Raw genomic sequence first — 16849 nt, forward strand, 5'->3', positions numbered from 1 at the left:
TAGGGTGTTTCCTACAGAATTAGTTTTTATTTAATTGAATTTAAAATGTTTTGAATCACCTAAATGAAAAGATGGGTTGTTTACAAAAACATTACCTGCTAGAATAAAAAAAAAATCACAATATCTATCAGCTAAAATCTTCAGGTTACACAGCTACAAGGAAAAACTAATCAAATTTAATAAGATAAATAGATAATGACATTGAAATGTTTTGTTTTAGAAAAAAAAGTAATTTCTGACTTTCTACACATGTTTTCTTTATCTTGTAGGTATCACACATCAGGTCCTTTTATTCAACAATTACAGGAGAATATCCGTTTCTGATTGAGGTGACAATAACAGAGAATATAGTGTGCGGGTCGTGTGTAAAGTAAACTAAGCGGCACGGGTGCTTGTTAGGATAATATGTCCTACTCATTATCTAGAGTAATAAGTGTATCAAATTCACATAATCATGTCTAATTAGTATCAGTAATTATCTTGTTGGGCCCGGGAATATTAATCTTCGGGTCCCAGAGGGGAGGGAGCAGAATCGCAGCGAGAACGGGCGAGAGAGCGAGGGAATCATGCTGAGGAGCGCCGACTAAATTAGCATGCTGAAATCAGAGCGGAGGAGGAGGAGGAGGAGGAGGAGGAGGAGGAGGAGGAGGGGAACAGGAACGAAGAGTAGGGGTACTGGAAAGAAAATGTAGAACTTTGTTTTTGAAAAAAGGAGATGGATGAGCGATCCAGTAAATAAGTTCAGGACGTCTTTAAAAAGGCCTCTGATTGCTCGAATCATTACTGAATTAAGGGCATTTAAAAATATGATTTAATAAACAACCAGAGCTGCGTGTTGCTTTGTTTTCAGTAGAGACCTGATATTACAGAATTACATGTTTGATCATCATCATTGTTATAACAGTTAAAACAATAACGCTGCATATCAGTCAATTTTTATTCTCAAAGTTTGACTCTATGATACCAGAAAAAAAAAGATTAAAAAAAAAGAAAAAAACTCTTATAACTACAAGGCAACTTCGATTGATATTCAAAATTCAACAATCAGGTCTAATTGTCAAATTGGATGCTAATGATTAATGAATTATACATGGCTGTACCCATTAGTCCCCAGAGACCACTCCTGCATAAAGGGGAGGATAATGTAATTACAGTGGAGAAATAATCAGCTCGTGGCATTAAAAGAGCAGTGAACTCCCAGCTCCAGCCAGGCCTGACTCCATGTGTTCTCCAGCTCCAACACTGGAGCTACACACTGGACTGTGGTGGTGACTGATGCACTGCGATGTAGGATCACATCTAATGGCTGGATGGGGTCAAGTAGAAATAAACCAAAGTGTCATTTCATTTCAATCTAGTAAATGTTCAAAAACAATTAAAAAAAACTAAAAAACACTATAATGCAGGAAAACCTTTTAGTCGGACAGAAGTGATACACTTGATCACTATAATTAACATCATCAATATATCATTATATCCACATCATATCTATTTTTATGATTAAATTTAACCATCCAGCTTTGAAACTGTTTGAAATCTAGACAGTGGTAACTAAGAAGAAGGTGTAACCAAGTTCTGTCCTCAACTTTACTGGAGTATTTCCTGTTCCTCCATTATATTTCAATGGCTAATATTTAATAGCACTTAATTTAATTGGCCACTACAGTATTTATTTCCACAATTTTTTTTAAAACTGCATGGATTTGAATTGATTAAACCCAACAGCTTAAAGTAAAGAAATCTGCATCCAGCTTCAACTTAATATGTATCTTAAAAATGTATGTATAGGTATTAATGATAAAATCATTTAACATTTAATAATAGGACACTGAGGAAGCAGACTATAACGAGTGCTTTGTCACATCTTGCTGATAATACTTCTACCTAATTACATTGGAGATGTTTCACTTTTAATTAAGTACTTTCACCCTGTGGTATTATTATTTTGACTTAAATAATGAATGTGAGTACTTCCTTACTCTAATAGATGCAGATATGATCATAAAAAACAATCATTAAAGATGAGGAAGATACAAATTATTAAAGATGTTACTACATGAACTTTTGCATGTTTCTCGTCAGAATTAACAAAAACGTACAAAGTGTAAACCCAGATAATGAGAACTTCTCCCTGACTGTATCATCATGTGTGTATAGAGATAACAGAAGCCATATAGTGTGTGTGTGTGTGTGTGAGCTGCAGGCGATCCAGGGCGGGGGTGTTAAGTAGAGGCGATGGATTAGCAGGGAGCAGCGCTGCCTTGCTTCTCATTTCTCTTTAGGCCGGGCCGTCAGTGAGCTGATGAGCCGTGACGAGGCCTGACCCCTCCGTGGAGTTGTTGCCATTATGTACAAGTAGTGGGATAATGAAGCATTCATGCTAATGTGGGCCGGGCGGCGCATCATCTGTGTGTAATCCACCGCCATCGCCCCCCCGACCACCGCCCGGACGCAGCCCTCCAGCCCCGACACGGCTGCCAGTCAGGCGGGTGTATCCACACCTAGGTTTAAAATGCTTCAAAGTAACTCTACATCATCCACATTAGTCTGACTCCTAAGTTATGTAAATATTTACTGCAGTTTTGTATTGATATTTGTTTTAGCTGAGTAAGAAATGGAGATTAAATTGTCAGAGGTCACTGTGTCCCTGCGACAAACTTTGGATGCGATTTCCATAAAGATGAAGCAATATGAACAAATTAAATCCAAAATTGAACAATAAGTAACTCTGCGTTTAAAAAAATTTTGTTTATGTTTATTACACATATTTTTTATTAAATTAAGGAATAAAAAAAGAGCTTGAGGCTTATCTAAAGGATATTTGTTGTCACAACAACCAATTAACAGCCAGGTACCAAGAGCTGAAAGCTCCAGCTTCAGTCAGATGCAACTTTTGATGTCAGAGTCATGTGATTAAATTAAATAGATCCTTTTCGTTATAATAAGTTATCACAGGGCACTTGTCATATTGAGCAGGTCCGGTCTATACTCTATACTCGTATCAAAAGACACACAACATTCCCCCTTGAGCAAAAACTTCCCTCCAACAGTAGAAACCACGCCTCGGAGTCAGCTGCTGTCTGCCTGTGGCGTATGGAGGGCATGAAAAACTAATAGGCAAGCATTAAGGATCTAGAAACTTCCAGCTCCTTCCACTATCACTGGTGGAAATACAAATTAATGCTCATGTTACATTTACTTAATTGGCAGAGGCCTTTGTCTTAAGCGACGTGCAAACAAGACCCAATAGAAGCCGGAGAACGGAGCATTGAAAATTTAGTGTAAAAAAAAACAGACGAGACTGAAACAATTTACAATTCCAAAATATTTCTGATCTAATCTTTTATAAAACAATATCCACTTTTGATTTAATATTAATAGAATTAAAAGTTCCAGTGCAACGGAACACATTATAGGTGGTAATAATATTGTAACTACTACATCCAGTGTGTAACAAAAGAAAATACTTTAAACCCTTCATTCATACCACACACACACACACTGCACCAGTGCTGGAGGCAGATGTTTCATGAAGCTGCTGCACGGTCAGAACACGTTGGATTCTACGAAGCTACAGACGAGAACAGGAGACAAACTGTGGCGCAGAGTGAGAGCGGACCGAGCTAAACACTTTCCTAAAACCTCCACCTCTCCTTCCACATGCCTCCCTCTCCCCCACAGGATTGATTAAAAGTGACTGGGCCCATTAATACTCTGATACAATGGATCTGTCGCCGGTGACACGGCAGGATGCGTGTTAACAGGGAGGATCATATTTAAAACGGTTCCGCTCCGCACCCAGCCAAGGAATTAAACCTGGCCGCTTGGCAAACTCCTGGGCGCATGCGTTCCCTCATTTACTCTCCGTCTTCTCAACCTCTCCTCTTCATCTTCCCATCGCACCCCCCCCCCCTCCACTCCGCCCATCCTTCTCTCCGTCGCTATCCCTCTTCTCCCAGTGATTATAAAGGTCTTTAGATCTAAGGAATGAATGAATTACCAAAGGCAAAGACAAGGCTTGTGATTTGGATGCCGTGAATAAAAAATTACCCCTTTGTTCCCTTCATCAATTGCATGTCTAATGAAATCAAAATCCCGATCGCATAATCAGGAAAGGGTCCTCCACCCGGAGAGAGACCTGATGTGATTTGTAACCTTTCTTTTCCTAAGTGGAGATTAAGGCAAATCTCCCTCACATTGTTCCCTGATGCGCAAATGGATGGAAACGGAGAATCTTGAATTTGTCATGGAGGAGTCTCGTCCGGGAAATGAACACGAGGAGAAAATAACATTGTTGAGGAGAAAAAAAATTAACTAAAAGGAGGAAAACAAACCAGTTGGCACGGTTTCCCACGAAGAACCTTATCTGGCCTGTTTTTCAAGCTGCTTTTGTCCGCCCTGATGCCCCCCCCCCCCCCCACTCCTCAACCCAACACTCAAGGTTAACAGTCTGTGCGGTGAAACAACCTCCGTCCAGTGTCCTCCGCTGTGTAAACTCCTACATCTTTCTGCTGGTGAGTGATGAACCCGGGCCGCGGTGGCAGCTCTTTGGCCGGGATCACCAGTCACCAGGAACCAGGCCCGGCCGGCGCCAGCGGTCCCGGCTGACCCGTCTCTGGCGCTGAACCCGCTCTCAGCCGGTTAGACGCAGCCTGAGCGATGGAAGCACGGTGCCCATTTCACAGCTGATGAAGGGCCCGCCTCCCTCTGGGGATCACTTTGCTAATTAGTATTAATTACTCTTAATTCTAAGCCTCAAATCCAATCACCGACTTCCACTCTTTTTTTTTTAAGCCCGCCAGACTCTCTGCAGCCTCCGGTGGCACGGGGGGTTATTTATAAACTTGATTGGTGGAGAAACTCTGGTCAGGACCAAAGTGTCTCTGATGCCGTGACCCCCCCCCCCCCCCCCCCCCCACCACCACCGATGATGACAAATAACTAGGTCAGTGTCAAATAGTCAAAGAAAACCAACCTCTTTGATTCTTTTGTGTGATTTTTTCCTTTACATGGACGCGTTGTTTAAACACAATGTTAATCCCCTCTTTGGTAATTTGGAGAATTAATCGATTTCTCATAGATGCTCATTAAGTCATCATTGTGTGTGGTATGAAACAGCTGATTTGCATGAATGAAACATACAGACAGAAGATAATTAACCTGTTGGGAGCCATTTTTATGAATAATCGCAAACTGACTACATAGAAGATTAGCAGAGTAATAAAAGGCTCATTGAGTAACCATTACATATCGTACCTGTGACTGGTTTTCCTATGAGACCTCTCTGTACCTTCCACGTGTGCGTTTGATATAAACTTCAACAAAACAACTTCAAAAATTTACTTAAAGCTGAAATGTCGTACCAATATACCCGAAGCTTTGGAACAAACCACTCTTTTAATGATTATTTGATCTGCTGATTACTTTCTTAATTGAGCGATTAATTGTTTTATTATGAAAATCATGAAAAATGACTTCCTGAAGCACAGTGTGAGGATTTTAAATTCCTTGTTCTGGTGATCAAACGTTTAAAAAACAAAGATTTACTGTGATATAAAACAGAAGAGCAGGAAATTCTAACACTTGGAAAAAATATATCTTTAAATATGTATCTTAAGGTCTTAGTTAAATCATCCATTGATCGATTCAATGTTTCGACTCTTGTAAAAACAAAACATTAAGTCTTGGTAATTAAAAAAGTGCAACAGAACCAGAGGCCTTCAGCCTTGTAATGGGGGGGGGGCGTGTACCTGTGCTTCCGATGCCCAGCTGCAGGGCGCTGCGGTCCTTGGTCAGCCCGTTGGTCTTGGGACTCGCCGTGGGAGCGACGGTGGACACCGCCCTCGGTGGTCGCTTCCCGGGAACCTTGACCGTGGTCCTCAGCAGGTCAATCTCCTTCCCATGCACATTCTGCATGTAGTCCTGCATCCGGTAAAGACACAAGCAGAGCACGACGACTGTAAGTGGTCCGCACTCCACACAAGTAGAGTCCAACTAATTTGAAATGTTTCCTTCAACTCAGGGGAGTGATTACACACATTGGAACCAACAAGAATCCAGGAATTATGGAGGGAAAAACAAATTAAAAGACGATTCAATTTCCACCCCCATTAGTCACAACCCATCTTCGACCCTCCGCTAAGGGTGTGTGATGGTGGGGAGATTATCGTAAAGCCATTACACGTCACCTGTGCCCACGCCGCCGCTCCACACAGCGAGCGGCTGGGCTTAATGCATGCAAACAGTCTCATTCGCTTTCAATTTGGCCGTTTGATGTGGTTTAAAAGCGACTGCCGCCCCAAATGTGGGAAGCCAAGGTGAAAATCATTGGGCTCAGCAGAAAAAAGACCCAGATAGCGGCGAGCTCGGCCTTTGCCGTCCCCCCACTGGCTCCTCTGCTTTATTACCGTATCATAAAGCACTCATTTCTTTCCCAAGCCTCCTCGCTAATTACCCAGTGAGCGCTCTCATTTCATTTTATTGCTGGAATTAACAGCCAGATCGAAGCGTGCAAAGCTATTAAGATGTGTGATTAAGCCACATTCAATTAGTTTCTACAAACAATTTAATTGATGTAGCAGATAGAATTAACAGAAGGTGATTGTGTGGATGGCTTGGCTGACTGCGAAATTAAAGGTTCCCCTCTTCCACTCTCACTCTGCCTCCCTCCCCCTCTTCTCGTCCTCCCTCTCTCCTTCCCTCCATCTCTCCCTTCCTTACTCCTTCTCTGCTCCGCTGCTCCAAATGAGCCGGAGCTGTTAGCGTGCTAATGTTACTGTCGGCCTGATTTCACCTCCCCTCCGTAAGTCAACAGATTCATAGATTCATAGATTGTCCCGGTGACCTGTAATAGCTGTAATGATCGAGAGATAGCCCGTTCAGTCAATTACATACATCACTGTAGCACAGCGCGGCTCGACTAATAACTGCTTGTAAATTAAACCACTAACACACTGTCAGTGCCACGAGGCCACACACACACACACACACACACACACACACACACACACACACACACACACACAGGGTTCAACTGTTGGACTCGTGTTCAAAGTTGGAGGTTTTCTCATTAGACACAAGATGCTACAAACATCTTTCATACCCGAGCAAACGATCTAAACATATCAGATATGCCGGAGAGTGACGGGGAGGAATCAAAGTGATTTTTGAGAACGCCGGGCTCCTGAGCTGTCTGCTGCCAGCCAGCCGAGTGTTTAAGAGGTATTAGTGGCCCAGCGGGACTCTGACAAAGATGGATGTGGGAGGCCGGTCAGGCTCTGCTGCCATGCAGTGAGCGCCATTATAAATACAAGCCAGCGTGGAGTCCGGGCGCAGCGGGCACGCAGCAGCCATGTCTCCATTAGCCGGCACTGGGGATGGGCACCACAGGGGAGGCCCAGTGATGACCACTAGGACACCCGGTTTCTTAACACTGAGCCTGAAGCCACCAGGTTAGCTGACGTAGCCGTTATATACAGCGATGACTCTCGTTGAGATCAGGTTCACCGGAGCAGCGGTGGCAAATGTAATCGCTTCGAGAGGACCCTGCTCAGCAGCTGAGGAAACCTCCAGCCGCACGCTCATGTACAGACAGTGGTGTGACAAACACATAAAGCCGATTGGAAAAAAAGAAATGGGAAGTCATGGTAGGACGGGCCGGGATTTTGAGACTCACGTGTAAGCTGGGGTGGTAAGTGAGGACGCCGTTATCACACAGTGTGACATATTTCTTTTTCCACTCCTTGTTGAGGGATTTGCCACTTCGCTTCAGAAGGATTCCCTGTAAGAGAGAAGACATCACGGTGAGGAGCAGCTCTCCTCCGAGCAGCAGGGTGCAGGACACGAGCCATTATAGACGTTAAATACCAAAAAATAACAATATTATTATCATTGCTACTACACATTTGTTACGGTGGTGACATGGAGCGGTTTGGTTTAATGAAAGACATGGAGCAAACAAGTGACAATTATGAAACAAAAAAAAAATAAACTCATAATAAAACAATGTAATTAAATCCCCTTTATTCTTCATTCTTCCTTTTGTGTCATTTGTTTGGGTGACAGGTTTAATGATATGTTAGTTTTTCCGCTGTGACCACTTGATCCCACAGAACTGGCTCAGTTCCTCGGGCTCAGGGGCCATTCACAAAAGAGAGACAATCCAATTTGCCAGACCTCCTCCCTGCATTCATACACATAACATGCTGAACTCTGGAAGACCTCTCAATCCTGGAATTAGTGAGTGTGATCTCCCCCTCTTCAAAGACCCTCCACTCGGGTCTTATTCTATTCTACTTTATCTTCTGAGGCCCTTCAGGCCCTCAGATGGTTTTTATCTGCAGAGTAAATCCAGCGGTAAACAATGCAGTTCCTCGGCTGGAGGTGGCCAAATGCCGCGGACTGTAAAGGGGCCAGGAGGCTCTCCGGGGTTAAACAGTGAGGAGGGGCACGCTTAATTAGGGGATTAGGCCGAGGCAATGTTTGTGCTTTTACAGCCAGGGTCTGTGTGTGTGTGTGTGTGTGTGTGTGTGTGTGTGTGTGTGTGTGTGTGTGTGTGTGTGTGTGTGTGTGTGTGTGTGTGTGTGTGTGTGTGTGTGTGTGTGTGTGTGTGTGTGTGTGTGTGTGTGTGTGTGCTGGGGTGGTGGGGGGTTAGAGGGGTTGTGTTTTGCTAGCCAGGCCCATCCTGTAGGCTTTAATCCTTATTAACACATCAGGAAGAGTTGACCCTCTGTGACCTGGGCACCAGGCTGTTAGCCGACAATCATCCTAATCCCAACCCTGAGTCTTTTTTTGGGTGGGTGGGACTTCAGAGTTTGGGCTTCTTCCTTATTTCTTATTATTAACATTCCTGCCAGTAAAACTTTAAATATGTTCCAAAACTTTACTCTAAATTTCGTATAAAAGTTAGAAAATTATATATTAAACAACGAAAACAACCAAAAAACAAACCAGCATCCAACTTGTCTGTTGCTTAATACACTTTGTCTTTAATTTTATTTTTAAGTACTGAACTTATATAACTGGATGGAAATTTCAATCCAATGAAATAGAAATAAAAATGATAAATTTCTATAAATTCTATAAATATTTCATATGATGTATTAAATTGGTTCAATAGCTTTTTAATGCTCCTTAATGCGGAGTGAAAAACACATCTAAATTGTAAATGTTCTCATCCAAGGAGGTTGTGTTTTCATCAATGTTTGTTTGCATTACACAACAACTACTGGACGGATTGTCACGAAACTTGGTGGATGGGTCAGGGAAGGACTCATTCAATTTCATTGCGGCTCTGGATCAGGGGGCAGTTCCAGTAATGAGTTTTCCTTCACTTTAACATTGCAACATATTTTATTTTCCCAGAGAATAATTCATGGATATTTAGGGAACTGATATGAAGTGTGTGCATTTTGGTGCAGCTTAATTGAATTTAAGGGGACTGTTGTGCCATGGCCAAGGTATTAGATCTACTAAGTGCCATTCTAGTTATTAATAAACGAAAAAGCCTTGGTTAACTATTGATAGTTCTGGGGATTTTCCAGGAAGAAACATCGTGTCCTTCAATCGATAAGTTGCTGACTGCCCAGACTCCTCTCAATCCAGTCAATAATGGAACAGTAAACACTTTTTAAATGGCTCTAATCATACAGAGTAAATGATCCGGGTGCGGAGCCTCTGGCAACTTTATAATGCATGTTTTACAAGCACATAGGTTGCTCATCTCGGGCTCTTACTGAAGCATACACAAATCTATACATGCAATCAGTGCGGAGTTTCAGATATTTATTATCAGCCGAGTTGTGAAGTGGATCGATGGAGACGCTGAGACAAATATTTGAACACGTGCACACTAATTCTCCTGCTTTGTAATGAACGGTTACACATTTTAACTGGAACTCGTCAAATGATTCGAAATCATTAATCATAATTGTTCTGTTATTCGTCACGTTGGATCGAGTACTGTGGATTTTTATGAGATCATTTGACATTGTGTGTGTGTGTGTGTGTGTTAGAAAGCACACGACTACACCCACACACACACAAAAGGAGACGAGTGTGTCCAGCCTGTGCGACATAAGGAAACAGGCCGATGAACAGACGCGCTCTCCTTCTCCACACAATTGTCATATCTCCACGGAGGAGATAGTGTCTCTGCCTTCCTTTTGTCAGACGACCGGGAGAAAGCTGCATCCTGCCACTGGGGCTGAGTGATAGGCCGGCCCTTTGTAGCAGAGGAGCGGGGAGTGTGTGTGTGTGTGTGTGTGTGTGTGTGTGTGTGTGTGTGTGTGTGTGTGTGTGTGGGAGGGGTCCGGTGATGGGGCGGGAATGCACTCACTACTGGAGCCGCCAGCAGCTCCTCAGCAGTGAGTGCATTGTTATCCTCTCTCACTATTTTTATAGATGGGAGTTGGGGAGGGGGAGCAGAGGGAGAGAGTGAAGGATGGGAGGGAGGGGGGGGGGGGTCACTCTGTGTGTAATTTGGCCTGATGGGGTGAGGCGGGGGTGTGTGTGTGTGTGTGTGTGTGTGTGTGTGTGTGTGTGTGTGTGTGTGGTAATTAAGCCCCACATTGACACTTTGATCCCCTTGATTGTGCATTTGACTGGGCTGGAGATCAGCTACAGTCACACCACTGCCCCCCCCTCCACTCCACTCCAACCCTCCTCCCAACCTGTAACAACCCCCCCCCCACCACCACAACCAGCCCTTCAAAAAAAATCTCCGTAGATAAAGGTGGCGATTGGTTATCTGGTCAGAAGTTTCCCTGATACTGAGGGAAATTGGCCCTGGACTCTATGTAATGTTTGAGATAAGAGCGGCAGCGTTTACAGTCAAGACGGCTCAGAGGGGGATTTCTTTTTAAATCTGTAAATCGACCTGCAGATTAGCCGGGTTCTGCCGGGAATTACACTAATCTACATTTAAAAAAACCAAGAGCGCACACTGAGATCAAATAGAAATGTCATGTTGTTTTGTGACAGGCCACTTTTCAAAAGTTCTGTTATGAGGGTTTCAGCAGGTTTTAGCAAGTTAAATGAAAGACTTTTAAAGACCATAATGAGTGAAATTTAAGACCAATGTCAAGGACGTCCGATGTGATGAGAAGGAATATCAGAGTCAAACAAGTACTTAGATAATTGAAGATGAAGTGAAGTAGCGTAGAGAATTACCCTGGAAACGCCACATTATCTCACATGCTACGGGTGGGAGTTGTCTTTCCGACCGCCGATACGATCGCACTGAGATAAAACTCTGATCGGGCTGATTGTATCAGTTATCTGTTCCACTTCGCTTTTGAAATAAATTAAGTTTTAAATACTAAGGCCTGAGAATTTTGATTGAATTTTAGAATTTTTTAAGATCCCATGAAAACCCTATATTTCATGTTGTGCATTAATAAAATGGAAAATGAAACTTGTGTTTTCTTAATAAGTGAAATTTATCTATAAAAGAGCTGCAACACAATAAAAAAAATCAATATCATGAAATGTTTTATCAGTAACATGAGCGTCTCTCAGACGGATGGACTGAGAGATACAGTGTCTGTTAAACTGTGGCTTCCCCTCAGCGCTGCTCTCTGATTGAGCGGGGGGGCTTGGAAGTGTCACCCTGACATTATTCCAGTTGGACCAAAGCCTCGGCAATTTTCTACCCAACGCAGCGAGAAGGTCTGGCTCACCGTGTCATCTTGTATCATTTGCAGGTAAAGAGGATAATGTGAGGATGCTGACCCGTGCTGGAAAGCCCTCATGTAATCACGAGTGATTACTAATCAATGTGTCAATTACTCCCTTTGGTCACAGCCGGGACGTTTAGGAACGATCCTTACTGCTACTGTGCAAGGATATATAAAATGAGAAATAAAACAATAATAATAAAGAGAATAAAGGGAAATCACAATGAAAGAAAAAAAATCATGTTACTGATTATATAATACTAAATAACAGAATATGAAATCACCTATGAGAAAAAATCAGACCGAAGAAAATTACGTCTCCTGGGACACCTGATGAAATCTTCATCAAATGAATGGTTATCGACGCTGATTGTATGGATGAGCATGAATGAACCTTTATGAGGGAACACCACCCACACACAATTATGAGCAATAATAATAATATTCCAGCTTAGACCAAATGCTTTTATATTAAATGGCACAATCCAGGATTGAAGATTGAAGATTATTAAAGAAACTGATCACAGAACTGGAATCATCAAACTGGTGAGTTCAAACACGAGAAATAAAACTAGACAATAACTGATTTTAATGTGGTTTATGTGTTATTGTAAGTTTAGTCAATATATCAGCGTTTACACACTTAATTAAAATAAGCCTTTATTAACAGTTATAATCATTTGAGTAACATATAATTGTTTTTTAATTAACTGTGTTTATTCAATTACGCAAATGTACCTACAATTAAATTAATGCATTTGCCTTTAAAACATTAAACCTGAATATTATTATATAGAGCTCAGTAATTTACACAAACAGGTAAATGTCTTTGCTAATAACGATATAATGTTGGTTAACAGCCTGGCCTCCTTCTCTCTGCTTGTACTGGCATCGAGGTACTATGTTATCCTGTGTTATAGCGCCATCTAGTGGTCACATTGGCACATTTCTAAATCCAGCGTTCCAGCGACACTGATTAATTCTTTGGCCTTTACACAGATTCAATCTTTACAACAGCGAATATCAGAGGAAGACAAATAACACCATAGAGTGATTTACTTACCGAGGGGGAAAGGGGGGGAACTGGGAGAAAAACAAAGATGTGCTCACCTGTTTGATCGGTATGGCTCTTCCACTGCCTATGCTGTCTGTTTTACTGTCAACGCTCTTTGCTTGTTCACTGGCTTTCCGTGACTGCAAGGAAACAAGAGAGTCAAGTCAGCAACTGAAGCGACACACCCGCGACGAGGCAGAGTGGGAGTCTGGGTGTGAGTGAGGGGAGTGTTGGGGTGTGCGTGTGTGTGTGGGAGAGAGAGAGAGCGACTGGGGGTCAGCGGAGTGAGGTGGGGAGAGGTTGGTTGTGTTTTCTCAGTACTTGTGGAGAAACTGGACGTTGGCAAAATAAAAAGAAGCTCGAAAAATGAACAGACAAGCAGACCAGCGGAACAAACAGCGGTAACATCGACGTGCAAGTTCAAAACAGAGGAACTTAAAAAAGAGACCAAACCAAGACCACACTAGACACATCTCAACACAGAGGACGACCACACATTGAGTCATGACTCAGCCCTGAAACCCTGAGCTGGATCCGTCCAGCTCTGATTGAGACCCAGAGCAGGGGGGGGGCCCTTAGTGGACCCCTGCAGACCAGCTGCTGCTACACCCAGAGCAACATCAGTACAGATGCACTGATTCAAGGCTTTTGTAGCCCGGTGCATTAGTTACAAGTCACAACAGGTTAGAGGGAGAGAAGGGGAGAATGGTTATTTTGAAGCAGACGACTTGACTGCACGTAGCTTCCTCTGACCTGCAAAACCTGCTGGGACAGGAAGTTCATTTGCAAATGCAAAAACCATTGGAACGTCACAAAAATGCAACAAAACCAAAACAGGTTAAGTTTCGTTGCAGGAAAAACAAAGTGGTTAGACAGTCAATAAATTCAAATTGCATGGTTATAAATCAGGTTAACCTTCCCACCCCGACACAGATAAGGAGATGAGGAACAGGCAGGGACAGACATGAGGGTTGATGGTCTCACTCAGATCATGAGAAATGTCCAGTCACCAATGGAGAAGAGGTAGAGTCTGAGTTCAAGTAAACCAACTCTGGTGTTGACCATTTTTTTTCCAACATTTTATTTTTTTTAATGATGACTTGTTTAGCTTCTATACAGACACCATACAAAGCAAGTCACAAATTCACTTCAAAATATTCAACAGATTGACCCAAACATTGCAGTTCCCACAAAATATAGGATGGACAATAAAGGCATTATTTCATATATTCCTTATATGTATGTACTTTTTATAGAGTACCATTGTAAATAAAATACAATACAAGATATACAGCAGTCTATAGTTGTCAATCCGTTCATGATAGAAAAAAGCGATTATGCAAGAGTTCATAATCTCTGTACCAAACCTAAATCAAACCCAAATAAACAAAGGAAAGGAAAGGAAAAGAAGAGAATGTGCAAAGGAAATAAATAAATTGAAATAAATAAAATAGGAAAACAAAGGTTAACGGTTAACTACATTCATACAAGTCGGTGCAACCCAGGTTTCATTTGTTGGCAACTTTTCAATATAATATCTCTGACACACCCTGACACACTATGTTTTTATGAAGGCCTTCATAAAATAACCCCAAGTTACTCTAATCTAAAATACCTCTATGATAAACACATTTGTACCACATTTTTTCTTTTTCCATTCAATACTTCAATACTCTCTGGAAAGTAAGAATGACTCAAAGAACACAACAAAGTAAAACAGACCAAAGTAATGTCGGAAAATCTAGAAGGAAGAATAAAAAACAAAAATAAAAACTTGGCACCTCTAGTCCTTGAGTCCTCATTTATGGCAAAAGGCAGTGTGATGTCATGTTAGGAACGGTTGTGTCCTTTTGGCTGGATAACAGTTCCAAGAGTGACTTGAGTGTACAGCGTGGGTTACTTGTTTCTTATGGGATGTCTGAATGACAGTCGGGTGGGGTTGGGGGTTGGGGGGGCAAAGGGTGGACGGGGGTGGGCAAAGGGTGGACGGGGGGCAAAGGGGTGGACGGGGCGTTTCCAGGAGAGTCCCTACAGTCTGTCTCGCGTGGTGACACTTGGACAGTCTACGTTGAGTGCGCTCAAACACTCCCGCATGGACCCGACTTAAGCCTATGGATTCCATATAGTGCGAGCTCTATGCATTACCCTAAGTGCAAGACAGCAGCGAGGGCGAAGCAGCGACGAGCTCTAAGTCCTCAATCAATAACCTCCTCTCTATCAGGACTGGCAAAGCAGGGGGACTCTTTTGTTTTTAAAAACCATCATGCTCTTCTAATTCGGAAGGAGGTGGAAAGCCCTTTTTGTTGAAGAAAGGTTGGAAACAGTAGCACAAATCTGCAAATATTGAAAAACAGTGTCAAATGGTTATTTTTTTTTTTTTTAGTTTTTTTTTGCTTTTATTTTTGAGATCCACTAACAAGTAAAGGAACTCGAAAATATGGAATGGGGTAAACACGGAATGGCGGACATTAATAATTGAATATTAATGAATGAGTTGGATGGATTTAAGTATAAAAAACGTTGGAGTATTTTCTCTAAATTCCTCGACAGTGTGCTTTTCAACACGAAAAGGGACGGACAGCCTGAAGACGTCAGGAGACCACAGACAAGTTTACAAAACAGATCTAAGAGGTTTTGACCATGGAAGCACTAGGAAAGAATAATGCGTACTGTGCTGACACCTAGTGGCCGAGGACAGACATGGTATAAAACTGGCTTGAAATGACTGGCTGGGGTGAGATTGATTTGTGAGTTCGGTGAAAAGACAAGAGTGAGAAGATCTTCTGTAGTAAAGCTTCGGGTTTTAATACTTAAATAAAAGAAAAAGAAAAAAAGAAACTATTTTACCTTCAAAAATGATTCGGACATTTTCAAGGGGCTTTTCTGTTAAACTACATCTGAAGCTTTTGTTGACAGATTACATTCAGGCCGAAAACCAGAAGCAGACGGTGTTGAACCAATTAAACTGAACGTCGCAAAGGATTTTATAACTTCAAGAGTCCCAATGCCAGCGCAGAGAAATTTGACTTTATATCTGAATACATTTGGACGACTTGTAGCAATTTTCTCCTTCAACAAAGTTTCTTGGATGTCATGACTTGTGTGAGTCTGTTACTGGTCCGACAAAGCTCATCTACTGATGACATTAAGGCATATTTTCTTTCATTCAGAACTCCTCTCCAAAAAATCAACAGAGAGTGATGTACTTACAAGAGCTTGGCTAGAAAAAACGGATGGCAGCCAGCGGTCTTATCGGTGACTCGCGGGACTTTTATTTTGTAACACAGAGGCTGGATTTTTTTTTTCAGAATGGACAAAGCTATGACAGGGAAATCCTCGACAATCTTGTCTTGCTGAAATCTTTTTCTCTTTCTGTTGTTTGGTAAAACGGCAACAAAAAAAAAAGGGTCGGCATTGTGAGTCTTCCTCTCTCCTCAGCCCACCGCACTCTTCAAGTGTCACTGGAGAAATGTCGACATCGCCCTGTTCACTTTTCCTCCCCCGCCTCCTTCCTCAGCTTCCTCCTCCTCCTCTCCTCCCTCACCCTCCCTCCTCCTCCTCCTCCTCCTCCCACCCTCGGCTCGCCGCTCCTCAGAAGGTCATGAGCTGAAACTCCCGCTCGGCCTGCCACTCTGGCACCCACACCGGGTAGGTGGCGTGCTTCGGCATCTCCATGATGCGGACGGGGAGAGGCTCATTTCTCTGGTGGACATGGTTAGTCACTACCTAGCAGGGGGAAGGGAGACAACAAGGGGAACTAGCACACAGCCTGTACTGCTCAGAGGCCACAGTGCATGCGGCTCCCACAGCAGCTGGGCTGACGGGGGTGAGGGCGGTGGGAGACAACGAGGAGGGAGGGGAATGGATTGGGAGGTGAGAGAGGGGGTTAGTTTGAAAGAGATGGCGGAGAGAAGGAGGCAGGAGATGGGAGACAGGGTCAGATTGCAACAGGAAGTAGGTGAGGAGGAGACAGGTGGAGGAGACAGGGGTGTTTGAGAGGATGGAAGGGAGACTATTAGGAGAGAAGGAATCTCATGTAGCCTGATCTCCGTTTCATAGAGCAAAAAAAGTTCTGAAGAAAAACTAAAAAAAAACGGTAATAATGGGGATAAATTTGCTT

The 16849-nt window shown here is 42.8% G+C and overlaps 1 protein-coding gene across 1 annotated transcript in view; it reads right to left on the reverse strand.

Moving 5' to 3' along the window:
• agap3 (ArfGAP with GTPase domain, ankyrin repeat and PH domain 3) overlaps positions 1–16849 on the reverse strand; it is a 74484-nt gene that overhangs the window by 31865 nt on the left and 25770 nt on the right. Inside the window, exons 12-14 of the mRNA XM_061084608.1 lie at positions 12786–12869; positions 7676–7780; positions 5751–5922 (exon numbers count right to left, since the gene is read on the reverse strand). Of these exons, the coding sequence (XP_060940591.1) occupies positions 5751–5922; positions 7676–7780; positions 12786–12869 (361 nt within the window). The remainder of the gene's footprint in view (positions 1–5750; positions 5923–7675; positions 7781–12785; positions 12870–16849) is intronic.

This window comes from Limanda limanda, chromosome 13 (assembly GCF_963576545.1).
Source record: "Limanda limanda chromosome 13, fLimLim1.1, whole genome shotgun sequence".
NCBI classification, from domain to species: domain Eukaryota; kingdom Metazoa; phylum Chordata; class Actinopteri; order Pleuronectiformes; family Pleuronectidae; genus Limanda; species Limanda limanda.